At 41.9% G+C, this 15,909-nt stretch overlaps 1 protein-coding gene across 4 annotated transcripts in view; it reads left to right on the forward strand.

Moving 5' to 3' along the window:
- ITPK1 (inositol-tetrakisphosphate 1-kinase) overlaps positions 1–15,909 on the forward strand; it is a 140,829-nt gene that overhangs the window by 63,358 nt on the left and 61,562 nt on the right. For all 4 annotated transcript variants that reach the window (XM_053944750.1, XM_053944751.1, XM_053944748.1 and 1 more), the window contains 2 exons: positions 4,566–4,691; positions 12,501–12,618. In XM_053944750.1, coding sequence (XP_053800725.1) covers positions 4,566–4,691; positions 12,501–12,618 — 244 coding nt within the window. The remainder of the gene's footprint in view (positions 1–4,565; positions 4,692–12,500; positions 12,619–15,909) is intronic.

Raw genomic sequence — 15,909 nt, forward strand, 5'->3', positions numbered from 1 at the left:
AGCCCATCCTTCTATTAAAAGGTGGGCAGGCTGGCTGCTGCCAGCTGTGATAAGAGCATTTATCTACTGGTTGGTTTCTTCCATATATGGATTTGAAAGACCAGGAAAGGCATACAGAACCATATAATCATTTAGGTTGGAAAACACCCTTAAAATCAAGTCCAGTTGATAGCCCAGCACTACCAAGTCCACCAATTAACCAGATCCTCAAGTGCCACATTTACATGTCTTTTAAACACCTCCAGGGACGGGGATTCCACCACTTCCTGGGACAACCTGTTCTAATGATTGACTTCTTTCAGTGAAGAAATTTTTCTAAATATCCAATCTAAATACTCCCTGGTGCAATTTTAGGACATTTCCCCATGTCTTATCACTTGTTACTTGGGAGAAGAGACCAACTCCCACCTGGCTACAGCCTCCTTTCAGGTGGTTGTAGAGAGCAATGTGGTCCCTCCTTAGCCTCCTTTTCTCCAGGCTAAACACCCCCTCAGCCACTCCTCATCAGAACCATGTTCTGGACCCTTCCCCAGCTCTGCTGCCCTTCTCTGGAAATGTTCCAACACCTCAATTACTTTCTTGTCATGAGGAGCCCAGAACTGAACATAGGATTCAAGGTGTGGCCTCACCAGTGCTGAGTACAGGGGGACAATCCCTGCCCTGGTCCTGCTGGCCACACTCTTGCTGACACAGGCCAGGATGCCATTGGCCTTCTTGGCCACCTGGGCACGGCTCATGTTCAGCTGCTGTCAGATGGCACCCCCAGGTCCTTTTCCACCAGGCAGCTTTTCAGCCGCTCTGTCCCCAGCCTGTCATGTTGTGTGGGGTTGTTGTGAGTGACCCAAGTGCAGCACCTGACACCTGACCTTTGTTGACCTCATACAGTTGGTCTTGGCCCATGGATCCAGGCTGTCCAGATCCCCCTGCAGAGCCTTCCTGCCCTCCAGCTTGGTTTGAATTGCAAACTCACTGAGGATTCATTCAATGCCCTTGTCCAGATCATTGATAATGACACTGAACAGCACTGGCACCAGTACTGAGCCCTGGTGAACACCAGGTGTGACCAGTTGCCCACTGGATTTAACTCCATTCACCACCACCCTCTGGGCCTGGCCATTCAGGCAGTTTTTACCCAGAGACAGTGCACCCCTCCACGTCAAATATATGCCTTGTATATTTATTGTGTACAGCGTTGATGCTCTTTTCCATGTCATGCACCTGAGTTTTGATGGGTTTTGGTAATAAGTGGCCATGCCATGAAACCAATACTTAGTTGAGATTGGCTTTTTAACATAAAGAAGGGCAAACAGAGTAGGCTGCAGGCTAAAGCCTACCTCAGAGAAGAAAAGGCACCATAGATATATCTCTGGTTTTTCAAGCTGGTGCTGATAAATCTTTTCTCTCACTTCTGTTGCTATGGTGTAGGTTCTTTGCAATAACAAACCTTTGGGAGACCATGTCAAATGCAGAGATCATTTGGAGAGGGAGATGCTGAAAGGGAAGGGAAGTAGGAGGGCTCAAATTCCAGCTGATGACAAACAGTGAATCAGTGTTTGTCTCAGCAGAGGACCATCAGAAATTTTGCACTTTACTTTCACTGACTTCTTTTTGGGTCTGATACTCCGCTTTGAAAAGGCTTCTTTTTACCTTCTCAAATCTTTTTCTTCCTCTAACTTTTTTTTTCTTAGTGCATAAAAGGAAGGTGGATCTCTTCCAAATTCCACACAGACCAGGAATATTTGCTTTCTACAGCATGGTTCTAAACACAGAGAACTTATTCTTGCAAATGGTTTGATCCTCCAATCCACAAAATACTGGATCAAATTTGGAAGGTTTTTGTGGCTGAAATGTACCTGCTGTCCTTTTTGAGGCAACAGAAGTGGTCACTAAACTTCCTTCCAGAGAAGCTGCTTTTATCATGCTGTCATTTCTCACATTGCTTTACTGGTGAGGGGGAAGCAAAACAGTGTTAGGGGGGAGCCTTTTCAATGCTTTCCAGTGTGCAAAGTACATGCATTTGGTTTTGTTCTCAAAATAAACCTGTTGTATTTAGCTGGCACAATTGTTGTGAAGAAGTTATCTTGCCCAGATGTCTTATGCTTGTGGAAAACACTGTGCTGGAAATGCCTGGATTTGCCTTGAAGGCTTACTTCTATTCCTGGGTCAAGGCTGAAAGGGAGAACTGTCTTCTTGTTTTCTGAATCTTGCTGTGCAGATTGAGCTGAAAGTTCAGGAAGAATGTAGAGGAGTAACCAATCTCAAGTGCTTACTTGCTTCTTACTGCTTTTCAAACTGCAAGTCCTGAAAATGGATTAATTCAGAATTTTGTACCTTGGCAACCGTGAACTTTCTGACCTAGTTAAATGGACCCTTTGTTTTGCTGTTTCCTTCCAGATGTGATAGGCAGATGGAAAAAAAATCAGAAGTAGCATTATAGTCATGAGATTTCTTTTAAGGATATTAACTGATTTTTCTGGAACTTGGTTGAAGAAGTTAATTATCTCTTTCTGTGTTCTTTAGCCAAGGTGCAGTTCACTTCATTTTGCCTTCGTTTTGCAGATACTTAGGCTGTCCCCCAGCCTCTGTGCTGCACTACTTGTGAGAGTGAAAATATGTCAGGACAGCCAGACCTTCTGTGGACTGCCTCGCCTGGCCACAGCTTAGCCAGCCAGCCACACCAAGTCTGTCCTCTTGGCTTGTAGGGAGTGGCTGCCCACCTGTGAGCAGTGCCTCTGTCTCCTCAGAAGAGAGACACACACAGTGTTTTCCAGTTGTATTGGAATGTGCGTAAGGATTCAAAGGGCCCCAACCCATAACTGTTAGTAGGAGCATATAGCAATGGGCCAGCAAGGGTGGTCTCTGAGGGAGGAATTGGCAGGCTTTCAATTTGCTTTTGTGCCATAGGTACCTTCAGTTATTCTGCTCAGGGAAGCCTGGCCCAGATAAGAGTGCCTACACAAGAAAAGTAATTCAGCTCTGTGGATTGGATGGATTAGCAACTAGCAAATTAATATAAGGCTGATAGATTTGTTCTGGTTTAGTTTTATTGGTTTAATCCTGTCTTATATCTTTACCTTCTTTAAGGCACTCACTCCTTAATTCAAAGCAGGGCCATTTCTGTAGGGTGGGAAATTTTAGTAGAACAAAACTCAAGCTAATGAGACAGAAAACAGCATGAACATCAGTACTCCTTTCCCTCCTATGCCTCTCACACCCTTCTTCACCAGAGTTGAATAAAAAAGAAAGTAGCAATTGAAAGGATCATGCAGGTAAATTCAGATACTAACTTTAGTGAGCACACATCCATCTTTCCTCTCAAAGATGTTCCTGGTTTGGCATTTGCAAGGTTAAGTTGTCATTGGTGCAGTAGGTCTCACAACTGGGTGAATTGAATCTCACAGCTTTTGTGCTGTGAGCAGCCTGGTGTGTTGGCTAGAACACGAGTCAGCTCTGGCACTTACACTGGACTAAGATTAAATCTGGTAAGTAGCTTCATGGGATCATCAAGTTCCATGAGCATCTTAGGGGTCTGCAGTACATCATCTTCATCAAAGCACACTTGGCATTAAATTTAGATTAAGTTGCTTAGGGCTTTGCCCAGTCAGGTATTGAAAATCTTGATGAATGGAGATCCTACCACCTCTGTGGGACTGCTGTAACCAGACTGCCCTTGTGGTAGATTTTTTTTTTTTTTGCCTGATTTAGTTAGAATCTCCATAGTTTTGATTTCTATCCTGATAAATCCAAGTCCTCAAATAATACTGGCCAGCTCTCTTAGGATCCTTGCATGCATCTCATACAGGTCCAGTAAGCTTCTTTGCATTGATATTTCATCGAGAGAGAATTCCTCAATCCTTTTCCAGTACAGGTGGTTCCTCTGCTCTTGAACCCTGTTTTGGTACTGAGACTAAGCCCTCTAACACATTGCCACTGTTTTCATGCCTTCCTGTGCTGTCTGGAGCAGGCTTTCTGCACATCCCACCCCAAATCTTTGTCTCCTACCCAGCTAACTGCCAAAGTCTGCTCTTGGAAGCTGCACCCCTCCTTACCAGCTAAATAGCTGTCTCAGTAGCAGATGAATTTCCACAGATCCTGAGTCACTGGCTTTTGTGTTACCTTTATTCCTGTCCTGAGTGCTGTTTTGTGCAATCCAGTGGGCGAAGGGCACAGCAGACCTTCCTTTTATTAGTGGCATTAATCCTTGTTAGCTCATTCCTTTTGCATGTATGTGAATGTACCAGGAAGCTGTGTGAACATACCAGGAAACTGAGCTGAAGAGCCATATGTTGGTTTAGGGTGGAGAAGCACAGGCAGATGGAGGGTACTTGCTGGTGACTTTGCTGTTTTTCATGGAATTAGAGCTACACTACTGAGAAATAAGCATCTGAGTAAAGCTTTCTAACATTCAGTGATGTGCAAATTCTCAGGGATTTGGATAATACACAAAACAAAGGCACTGTATAAAGTAAATGTCATCTGTGTGGCAGCAGCACCCTGGATGGTGGCAGGGACAAGAGCTTGGATCCCCCATATATTAATAAAATGTTTCTCTCTGGTTTCTTCAGCTTGACCTCACCAAACCCATTGAAGATCAGGGCCCTTTGGATGTGATCATACATAAACTGACAGATGTAATCCTTGAAGCAGACCAGAATGACAGCCAGTCACTAGAGTTGGTTCACAGGTTCCAGGTAAGTAGTTCTTTCTGCATTTCAAGCAGGAGGATGATTTTGGTGCAGCAAAATCAGTCTGATTGCTGTGCAGTTTGTAGGGATTTGATGAAAAGAGCTGGCACACTGCTGACTTGCTGCTGATAGCCAGCAAAAGTGGTTTTGTCAGCTTAAAATGGACTTGCACCTTGGGAAGGTTTTGTTTTGTATCAGTATGGTTAGTTAGAACTGGTTTCCCACCAAATGTTCTTATGTCATTTCAAGAGTATTAGTGCTGCTCACAAAGAGGAATGGGTGTTTGCAGATCACTTTACGTGATTCCCTCCAGGACAGAAGCCACTGAATTAGTTTGGCCCAGTTCTGTCTAGTCTTCCCAGTTCCTGGAATGCTAATTTCTGCAACATCAAGATTACTGTGAATGACTCTGTCCTCTAGTGCTGAAAATCCTGTTATATTACTTTTTTCCCTTCAAGTTTACTTTGAAGGTCAGAAATATGCAGGATGTAGTGGTACAGAGAACTGGTTTCCCCAAGAAGTGTCTTAAAAGATTCTCTCCCAGTGCCTTACAAACTTTTTTTTTTTTGGAAGACAGAGGATGAGATAGAGGGTAGGCTCCCTGTGAGGAGACATCTGAATTATATCCTTTCTCCAATAAAGTAAGGCCTTAACCTTTTGCTTCTGCAGGAGACTGAGTTGTTCCACATCACTGGCATGCAGGAAGCTCCCACAGGAGTAAAACATAACTAGTACCCAGTGGTGCAGAGCACAGGCCTTTCTATGTTGAATTACATGCCAAAATGTGTTTTTAGCATATACTCTCATGTAGCTTCACCTCCAGGGCAGAAACTATCTGCAAATTGCTGCCTGTCTCCATTCTAATGATATTGAAAATCATTAGAAATTAAGAGAAGCATATTCCATAAGAAAAGTAAATAGTAAGAAAACTTTAGTATAAAGTGTGTGGTATAGGCTTGTTGTTTTGGTTTCTTAAAAACCAATGGGCAACCTAGAAAATGAAAAATGTCCCCATGCAAGAAAGCTGTTAGTATAAGTGAGGTGTTATATAAGCACTGTGGTATTTCTGGCACCTACACACAAGTGGAATTAGTGTGGTTCCCTTATTGTTGATTAAGTTGACTGAAAAAGTTCTGATGATCTTAACCAGACCAAACAGTGCAAAATTCATTATGCTTTTTTTCCTGCTATTGAATATAAATGTGACAGCAAGATGATACCTGGCAGCAGTCTTACTGTTGGCTCCACAAAGCAGTCTTCCAGGAAGCAGAGAGCAAGGGATCCTTGACCACAGGGGGAGGAATTATCTGCCAGACTACATTTATGACATTTTTAAGAATGATTTTTTTTCAGATCTATGTCATTGAGGCCTTGACCATCTAATCTGCAAAAAGCTAAAGAGGAAACTGGCTTCATGTTTACATGACTCCGTGTCCCTGCTCTCTGGAGTCTGTGATGAGCCCTTGTAGGGTCTGGCAGAGAGTGTTAATAGAACAGGAAGCCTGTTGGCATGCCATTTTCTGACTGTTTTCAATTGCCTTGGAAAAAAAATTACAGGAGAATGAAAATGATATGGAGGAGTTGCCTGTTGACAGTGGCATTTTTTGCTCCAGAAGACCATTAGAGCTGAGCTTTCTGAAGTCTTTGTGCTAGTTGGATATGGTATGGACTGCAGTTTCTCAGGAGAATATTGGTGGGTGCAACTGTTCTCCACTGCACTGAAAATCAGGGATGAGTGCCTGGTGATCTCATCCAAAGCCAAAACAAAGACTGCATGCAGTACCTAGTGTGGTGCATGAGATGAAAAGTGGAGAAATACTATTACTTGCTTTTTAGGACACTTAAATCCTTATTTTGGGGGATGATGATTATTTGGGGGATGATGATTATTTGTAGAGATGATGGTCAGTCTCCCTCCCTGCCCACTGTAACACAGGGCTGGGCTGGTTGAACGCGGATATTTAGTTAACTGTGAAATTGATTATAGTCCTCGGTGGTTCCTTCTTGACCAGAGGTACATGGAGGGAAATCAGGTGAAGAGGCAGAGTCCCCAGGATGCCTTTCACTTGCTGGTGCTACAGTTCTGCCTTCTTGGTAAGGAAGAAAACCAACTACCCCAGTTCCTGCCTTCTAGGCAAAGTATATGGCTTTGAAAACTGAGTGTGTTTTGGCTATGTAAGACTTTGAGGAATCTTTGTTATGCTTTCATTAGAGCAAAATGCTCTCTGAGCAGCTCCCTGTCATAACTGTACAGGGGCTTGAGTAGCTTCATTCATTGCAGCTTCATATTGCATTCAAAAGGATGGCTCGAGTGATGGAAAATCAATAGGGTTATTAATTTGTCTTTCAAAGCTTTTTCTGAGCAGGTTCTCTTTGCATTAGCCTACTTAAAATGACAGATCAGACACAGTTTTTATGCCTAGTCTTTTGCTATCAGGTTGACGAAAATTTAAAATGTTTCCTCCCCTCCTGCCCTTCAACTCTTGACTCTCCCACTCTGGAGTTGTCCAGGATGGACTCTTCTAATCCTGATTGAGAAGCTTTTGTAGAAGGGTTTGGGACTAAGAGAAAGGAAAATGAGGGAGGTATTTTGGAAGGGAAGGAGGTAGGGGACTTCTCAGCTGCGAAGAGGCAAGCAAAAATCCAAAAGAAACTATTATGTCTTAGTAATTCTTTTCTAATTGGAGGGACAGGTTGATATAAAATTGAAATGGTCTATTTACGCCTGAATTCACAGGCCAGTACCTGTGTTTTATACATTTGAAAAATAACGATGTCTTAAATTATTGGAAGAGCCTCATAAGCAGCAAAATTAACTAAAAATTGTCATTCAAGTGCTAGGGGTTAGGATAGCTTCCTGTGGATAGGATTTGCAAGATGAAGGAGCAAAGGACTTCTGAAGGCAACACAGGGCAGCTGAATACTCAGAAAGTTTCTTTGAGATACACAGAGAATAGAAATGTAACAGAGAAGATGAGTTCCCCCTTCCCCTTGCCACACCCCTCATTCCTCCTAACCACTGCAGAAATCTCTTTCAGATTTAGAGACAAGCAGTTTTGAGGTGAATGTTTATTGAAGACCCAATACGCCTTCACCTTTCCTTTTGGAAGGAGGTGTCCATGAAAAGACACCATCATAGCCTAAGACAACAAAAAGGAGCTTTTAAATCTAAATCTGATGCAAACACTTTAGACAAGCTTGTGTTTACATCTCTTTCTCCCTTGGAAAATGTTGACATGTTTTTACAAGCAGTCATTGTCATGTTTCTGTATGTGGGAAAACACAAATCCAAATAGCATTGTTTCTTTTGCTTACTTGTTTTCTTTTGGAATATTTTTATAGCACTTTGTTTAATATTAAACAAAACACTGTATAAGTTTTATTACTTAGTAATAAAAGCAAGTCAATGAATGAGTGATTCTCTTATCATCTAATGACCTATTATTTGCAGTAGATACTGTATCAGCTCTCTGTTAAAATATAAAAAATAAATCATTAACTACCTTTTTGGGTAAAATAACAAGCAGCTCTATTTTCATCTATATACAGGCTTCTCAAGGAAAGTATTTGTTTAAATTGCTGGGTTATATCCAGTGGTATTTAATAGGGAACATGAAATTTTTGGTCTCTTTCTGATTTCAAGTTTCATTGCTGGCTTTCTGCCAGTAATGGGGCTAGTACAAAACATGACTTAACACCAGGCCTGGAATACAAACAAAGGGGAGGATCTGCTAAAATTCCTTGTTTGTTCTTGTTTGCTTTTATTATGTCAGAGATTAGAAAGAGGAAAATATAGATGTTGTCTGGGTCAAGCTGAACTGCAGCCCAAGGACAGAGCCCTTTCAATCTATTGTTGGAAAGCCTAAATATCTTCCACATTGTTGCCTGGGTGGTTGGAATCTGCTGTTGGATATCAGTCTTCAGTAAATCCACCAAAGTAGAGAGCAGAGTTGTTTTGCAGGAAGGACGAGAAAAGACGTGAAAGTTTAAAGTTGAAAGGTGGTACTGTACCGAAGAGAGTACTGCTGTACTCTCTTGGCTTCAGTGTTTCTCTTTTCCTTCTTCAACTGCTTCATTTTCAAGTTCATGTCTGTAGTAGCTCATCTGCTTTGAAAATAATTAGGCAGAAACCCTACATATTTATGTAGATCTGTATTTCTGGTAGTGGAGCCACTCTGTGTTGTGGGAAGAGTGCTGTTACTTGGGCTACATCAAGAGTTCTCCAGTCTCTTAAGTGATCTTCACAGGTCACTTAGTGGTGCTACAGTTCTGCCTTCTTGGTAAGAAAGAAAACCAAACTACTCCAGTTCCTGCCTTCTAGACAAAGTATATGGCTTTGAAAACTGAGTATGTTTGTAGTACATGATGCCTGAGTGTGCAGCAGTTTCTAATAAAGAATCAAAGTTTATGAAAGGTTTCACATCAGCTACCATAATTGTTCCTGTGAAACGAACAAAATTGACTTTTCTTGTTGTAATTTCCTGTTGTAGGCAATTGGTGTCAGGTTCAGATCTTTTAATTACTTATTTAAAGTAGTTTCCCCTGCATGGGTATTGAAACTTTCTTTTGCGTGTGTTGGTGATGTACTGGTGAGAGGTGTGGGAAGGTGCTGGCAGCCTAAAGGCCCAAGGGGAAGCTGGAAGCCCCTACACAGCTTCAGCAGTTAGTCTCTAGCTGTGTTCAAACAGAAAGGATACATACAAATACACTGACCTTGTTATGCGTTGAGAGTCTCTTTGAAAAGAGGCTGTTTCTGGATTCAATTAAAAGGAGAGATGTCTGGTCTGTCCCTAGATGAGTTCTAGGAGGCACTTGAAGTTTGAGGTCTTTCCTTAGATGACACAGATCTTCACTGCTCTGAGTTTTGCCATTCCTGTGCTTTCTAGCTGTCCGAGTTCCTAGGCCTGGAAATGAAGAAGAGTTGGAGAATAGTACCTGACATAGATTTAATGCTGAGAAATTTCCTTGTTTTTTAAAGAAAGCTGTTCTGCTCAAAGCTCAAAAGCCTTTGTTGTGTATTTGAAGGGGCTGTTTTCTTGTGTTCAGGGCAGTTCTTCTTGACATTAGAGTAGCTTGTTAAAGTTCTCCAGACTCTAAATGGCTTTTGGAAAATAGTTCCCACCTCTCTCATCTTCATCAGTTATTTCAAGTTTGCCTTACAGAGCTTTTGGGAGGCTCCTTAAGGCAACAGGATGAGAACTAAGTCACTGGAAAGTCAGCTTAGATGCTCGTTTCTCTTGACATGTTGACTGGTGTAGAATGGCCTCGAGATTGTGTCTTATTCCTGTTAGACTTCATTATGGTGTGGCACGCTTTGTGCTTGGATGATTTTAAAATACGGTTTAGGCCTATTACCTTTAGAAATAAAGCACTGTGAGGTTCCCTTACAGAAAGCACAAAAAAGCCAGGCTCCCTCTGGAAATAGTTAGAGTAACATGAGCCAAATTAACCAGTAGAACACATGAGTCCCAGGGAAGCAAGGATAGTTCTCAAGGCTGAAGTGTGAGCATCAAGAAGATTCAGGAAGGTACACAAGGAGCTAAGAGATGGAAGAATCATTCCATCCTTGGAGGGCAGTAAAGGCAATGGAGTCCATAGGCAGGAGAAATGTATGTGTGAGGGGAAGGATCAGTATATGCAGAGTAGGGGCTGGGCCAGGATGGAAATCCAGGAGCTTGAAGTCGAGGTGGAACCAGAGACTGGTCGAGGCAGATGGGTGGGTGGCCACACAGTGTAAAAGGAAGAACTCGTACACACATCAGGAGTGCTTGCTGTTGGAGCTCTGCTGAGGCCACCTTTCAGAGCTGTGACATGTTCAGTCTGGGTGCTGTGCTTGCCTCCTGCCCCATCAGGGTATGGGCTGTCTGTAAGGAGCTCATCCTCTCAGTGTGCTGGGAAAGACACAGAGTGTGGGAACTCCCTGTCTTTTAAATGGAGGCACAGGTGGACTAAAAGCTGTCTTGCTACACTCTGAAGATGTTGAGATATTCAAGTACAATTTCACTATCAGCAAGTTCAAGCTAATGCCCTAATCACTGGATCATGCTAGCTCCACAGGGTGTGTTTTAGGTGCTACATGAAAGGGTACATATGCATAGACGTGTGGATATTTAAGAGGGATTAGGTAATAAGATACTCTAGCTTTAAAAAGAATAAAATCTCATCTGTATTTGAAAGCTGATTGTTCTGCTTTAGACTCTGGAAGTACTAGGGGCAGAAGACTCATGAAAACTGTATGTTCTGGGGTTTAGTGGCTGGAAATGAACCCAGCTTCTGCTCCACTGAGCTGATGAGGCTTTTTATCCAGGCTGTACTGCAAGGGTGAGACAACAGCTGGGTCTGACAGTCTTGATGACCAGCTGTGCAAAAGGCTGTCCCTTACTTTTCCCAAGAGGCAGCAAGGTTGAACATACCTTTGGGGAATTCATTCTTTGTGTTCTGCAGGGATTACTAAATATGTCAGAACCAAATATTGCCGCTGAGGGGTGCCGCGTGCGCTGTGAAGGAGAGCTGCTTGTGTCTTGTGGGTGATGCAGTCGGTTCATTAGACCCCAATGCTAGATCCTCTTAACCTCAAATGAATAATCTCCTTTCAGCAGCCATCAGTTCAGACTATGTAGTCACCAGGAAGCAACAGTTTCCCAGTGCTGGGATGGAGAAGTCTGCATCCCCAGGTAGTATCTGGAGCAAAATCACTTTCTGAGAATAGATTATGCCATTCTTTTCTCTCCAGCAAAGTGCATCTCCTGAAGCCATCTCATCATACTCTGAAGTATCTTTTGTAGTATGTTTTCTTCTTTGAAAAAAATCAATTTAAATGAAGTAGAATGTCATGGAAGTCTATTAATTGTAGGAGCTTTTGCATAAATGGATTTAAGGAAGTAAGTGGAAACATTAGGATGGCTTTGGGAAGTTGGGTGAAACAAAGAGAGATGCTAACTATGGATATATTTGTCAAATTTTGAGTAGAGTAAGAGGGATGTATGTTTCCCACTGACTTTACAGAGCCAGGTTGGGGCAATGATGAAGGAATTCAGCTTCTAAAAAACAGAAAGAAGTTTTGTTGGGTTTGCAAGGCCGGTACCTGGCAGCTGTGTCTGTGTTCCTGGCCAAGATGCGGTAGTGCAGTCATGACCTCAGTGAACAGGGAATTGAGTTCCCAAGATGAAGATCTGTGAGGTCATTAACTTCACTTTGTTCTTGTAGTCAGAGAAGGAGAGTATGAACATAGAGAAGTAGCAAGCAATGAAGATACAGTAAAGCAGCAATCTCTTCAGCTCTGCCAAAAAAATTTCAGCCCTTATCGTTCAGTCCTTAACACTGTCTTCAGCCCAGCTAGAAGACAGCAATAAAAACAACATAAAAGAACGCAGATGTATTTCTGAGCCTAGTTCAGATAGTTGCGGTGTTCACATGCAGTAATAGAATGCAAGGCTGACCCCAAGATAGCTGTATGCCATCTTTCTTCTCCTAATGGCTTTTCTCAGTCCTGCTCTCAGTTCTTACTATGGCACTTTGCCACTGGCTGCCTTGTGAGCTAATATGGTTGCAGCACAGGTTTTGCTACTGATAGAGTCTAGAGGAGGAATTTGCCATCTAAACCAGTTAGCTGTCATGTTTGTGTTTGTTTCAAGTGTCAGTGTTTTGACTGTCTGGGGACTTTCTGCATTGCCAAAGTCCATTTGGCTCCCCTTGAAGAGAAGCTGGACTTTTAACATTATATATTCTCTTCCCCATTATTTTCTCTTCTCATTATTTTTCTACACTCTTCAGCCAACCTAATGCCTTTTTTTTTTCCTATCTATTGTTTTGCAGGAGTACATTGACGCTCATCCAGAAACCATTATCCTAGACCCTCTGCCGGCTATTCGTACACTTCTGGATCGATCCAAGTCTTATGAGCTAATTCGGCGAATAGAGGCATACATGCAAGGTAGGCCAATATCTGTGCTCCCTGGAGGCTATTATTGTGACTAGAGAAGAAAGCAGCCTCCTTCTGGAGGCTGGATGTGGAGTTTGATGTAGTGGTTTTGTGCCCCTTGCATTGTCTCTCCATGGGAGCACAAACACTGAAGCATTCCTGTGTCACAGGATTGCCCTCTGGAATCCTGTGCTCTTCTTTTTCCATATACACGGAGGTTTGTATCTGATTAAAAATATGATGTGGATTTAATGGAGAGCATATTTACCACACTGAGCACTCAGAAATCTTCTGAAAAACATTGTCTTCTTGTTGTGTGCTGGTAAATTGAAATGACTGTACAAACTCAGAAGCTTGGTGTACGAATCCTGAGGCCTGAAACTGAGAGAGAAGAAGAAAAATTTGTTTTGGAAAGGATCAAAATAAATTAAAGTGTAAATAGAGCTAAGGTCTTTGAGAAGTACAGGAAGCCTATTGCCCAAGCTAATTGCTAGGAGGAACATAAATGCATGTCTGGTGCTGGCTTGTTACCTGACATAAACTATTGCCCTTAATTGGTATCATTTGAGTTGTATTCCATGTTAGGAGTCATGCCTTTTCAACCTGAATAGTTCTATTACCTTCTCATTTTAACCATTGCAACTGTTGGTTTAAGTTACTCTTTCGTTCCCTTTCTTCTTCTGCTGCTGTCATGTTCTTTAAACATTTATTGGCTTTTGAATTTAAATCTAGAATAGCTCTGAAGTAACTCTTTCATATGTTAGATGACTGTAATGGGGGGAAATTGCATTTCTGAACTATATTCTAATGTGATGTTATTGGAAATACCACTGAGATTATGTTATCACTGTCTTGGTGGGCAGGTAAGAAGCTCAGCAATTTGTATTTTTATAGTTGTGGGTTTATGGACATACTATTTGTATATAACCTGCCTGGCCCCACTGGTACCATTCCTCTGTAGAAATAAGATTAATAATTCACAGCATTCCCCCTTGTCTTTTGGAATCTCTTAGGGAGAAAATCCTCAATTAGTTTAGAATGATTTTGTTTTGGAGTGGCTGTTGCTGTTTGCGAGTGGGAGAAAGGTGCTGAGGGAAACCTGTGCTCTGAGGGAGTGATTGGGATTTTGTTGTAACAGCAGAGAGATTCAGTAAAGTTTGGTTTTGTTCTTTTTTTTCTTAAATTGCTATCAGTACTATTGTTATCCCTATGAGAACAATATGTTTGGGAGAGCATCCAGTTTTTGCAAGTAGTTTGTCTTCTGCATATTACAACCTGCTTTGGTCAAACTGATGAGAAAAAGAAATAAGTCCTTAAGGAGGAAAAAGAAAAAGAAAATTTGTATTTACGTAAGACTGACAAGTCAGAAAGAAGCTGTTAATAAAGTTGAGGAATGAAGTAAGGAATGGCGTAAGCTATTGTCACTGGCTGCTGCAGTGTTTAGTAACCATTTTTCCCTTGACCCTCTGTCCCCCTCCCCCCAGCACTTTCCTCCCCAGTCTTATTTCTGTCTCATAATCAGAAATATCATGACCAAGACCTTGAACCAACTCTGTATTTAGCAAGGGAAATCTCATGAGAGATGAATAATTGTCTAACTTCTTGTTCTGGCCTAAGTAGATCAGCCTCTGTATTCCTGCATGTGATGATCTGCAGTAAGAGAAAAGTTACACCACTCTAGGCAGTGCTGTGGGTTTTCTCCCCTTCCTTGTTTTCACCTGCTAAGTTATGTTTTCTCTGTTGCAGCTACCATCTCATATCCCAAGGCCACAAGCACTTAGAAAACTCAAACAAGAACTAATACATCTGTGAATAGCATGAACTCTTAGGAGCCACATCTTTATTGTTCTGGAATTTCATTATGGAAGTAACTACAAAGAAAATAATATCCTAGTCTTTAGCTGTAACTAGAGAGCCTTTTTTTATCACAGGATACAAAATTAATGTGATGGGTTAAGTTCAGTGCAAGGGATTGTGTCTTCTGAAGGAGTGTTGTAAACTCGGGAGGACTGAGTTTATCTGTAAGGAGAAGCCTTCTGCTATTCAAAGTCTTTCAAAAGAAAATTCAGTTTTTATTTACAGATCAGTTTTGAATTTCAATGATTATTGCCTCTATTTCAATTATGTTTTTAAGTAACTATAAATGAAGTATAGTCTTTATTTATGATCCTCAGTTTACACTTTATTTTAACCCTGTAGACCTTACAACAACTGTATAACTAAAGATTTGCACCATTTAGGTTAGAGTGACCATGTGCTCTGTTGAGGTGACTGCATTCTGCAGCAGTAGGGCCTCATGGTCTATAAACAGTTTGATTTTAACTCTAATTATTTTTCAGATGTCCAAGTCACTGTCCTTTTGACAGAGAATTCTCCCTGCTTCCTGAAAAAGAAAATCCCTGTTTGAAGTGTCTAGACTGTGCGCATGGACATTGTTAGGCTTTCTGAAAGCCCTGTATCTTGCTCTTTTATGGAGTCAAGTGTCTGCGTGATAACTACTTTGATCCAGCCTCCTGAGAACAGTTGCTGAGGCTCTTTGTGGCTGAGGCACTCCTTGTCTCTGCTACCAGTCTGTGGCCGCTAAAGAAACTGAGGTGGAGGAGAGGCGGTAACTCGGCCGGAGCTGTACCAGTGGTCTGAGGGAAAGCGTGGGGTTGAACCAGGGCTTTCCATGTCCTAGTCTGACACAGTAACCACTCACTCCTTGTGGAAATAGAAGGTTCACAGACTTGCCCAATCACTGAAGCTGGAAAAGGCCTCTTGAGAATATCCAGTCCTACTCCCTGCTCAAAGCAGAATCTCTAAGGCAGGTTCCTCAGGTCCATGTCCAGTTGGGTTTTTGTGTTTCTGCACACATGGAGACTGCATAACCTCTCTGAGCAACCTGCTCCAGAATGCACCTTGAACCTGGTGTGCTAGCATGCTACTAGCAGTGCTGAGGTGATTTGCAGGGATTGTGGCTTTATTCAGTATAGACAGTGATACCTCCCTTGGAAGGAAGTAGAACTCTCTTCTGGGGAAAAAGAAAAAAAAGCTTTTAGAGATATTTTAACATTGATTTTAATGGATTCTATTTTGGAATCAGTAGTCTGGCTGGAGCTGTGGCTTCCTCTTTTTCCTGGTCTCTGTTATTTTGAGTGCAAGCTCTAAAAGAGCTAGTTATTCTGCAACCTGTGCTTCTGAATCTTTTTTTTTAAATATTTGAAAAATTAAAGGTTGCATTCCAGGTAGTGTATGTTGAAATGAATCACTGAATAGATTTTTTTGGTGTCACAGTTGTTCTCTCAGCAGTTGTATTGCTTT

The sequence above is a fragment of the Vidua chalybeata genome, chromosome 6 (genome assembly GCF_026979565.1).
Source record: "Vidua chalybeata isolate OUT-0048 chromosome 6, bVidCha1 merged haplotype, whole genome shotgun sequence".
In the NCBI taxonomy this organism is placed as follows: domain Eukaryota; kingdom Metazoa; phylum Chordata; class Aves; order Passeriformes; family Viduidae; genus Vidua; species Vidua chalybeata.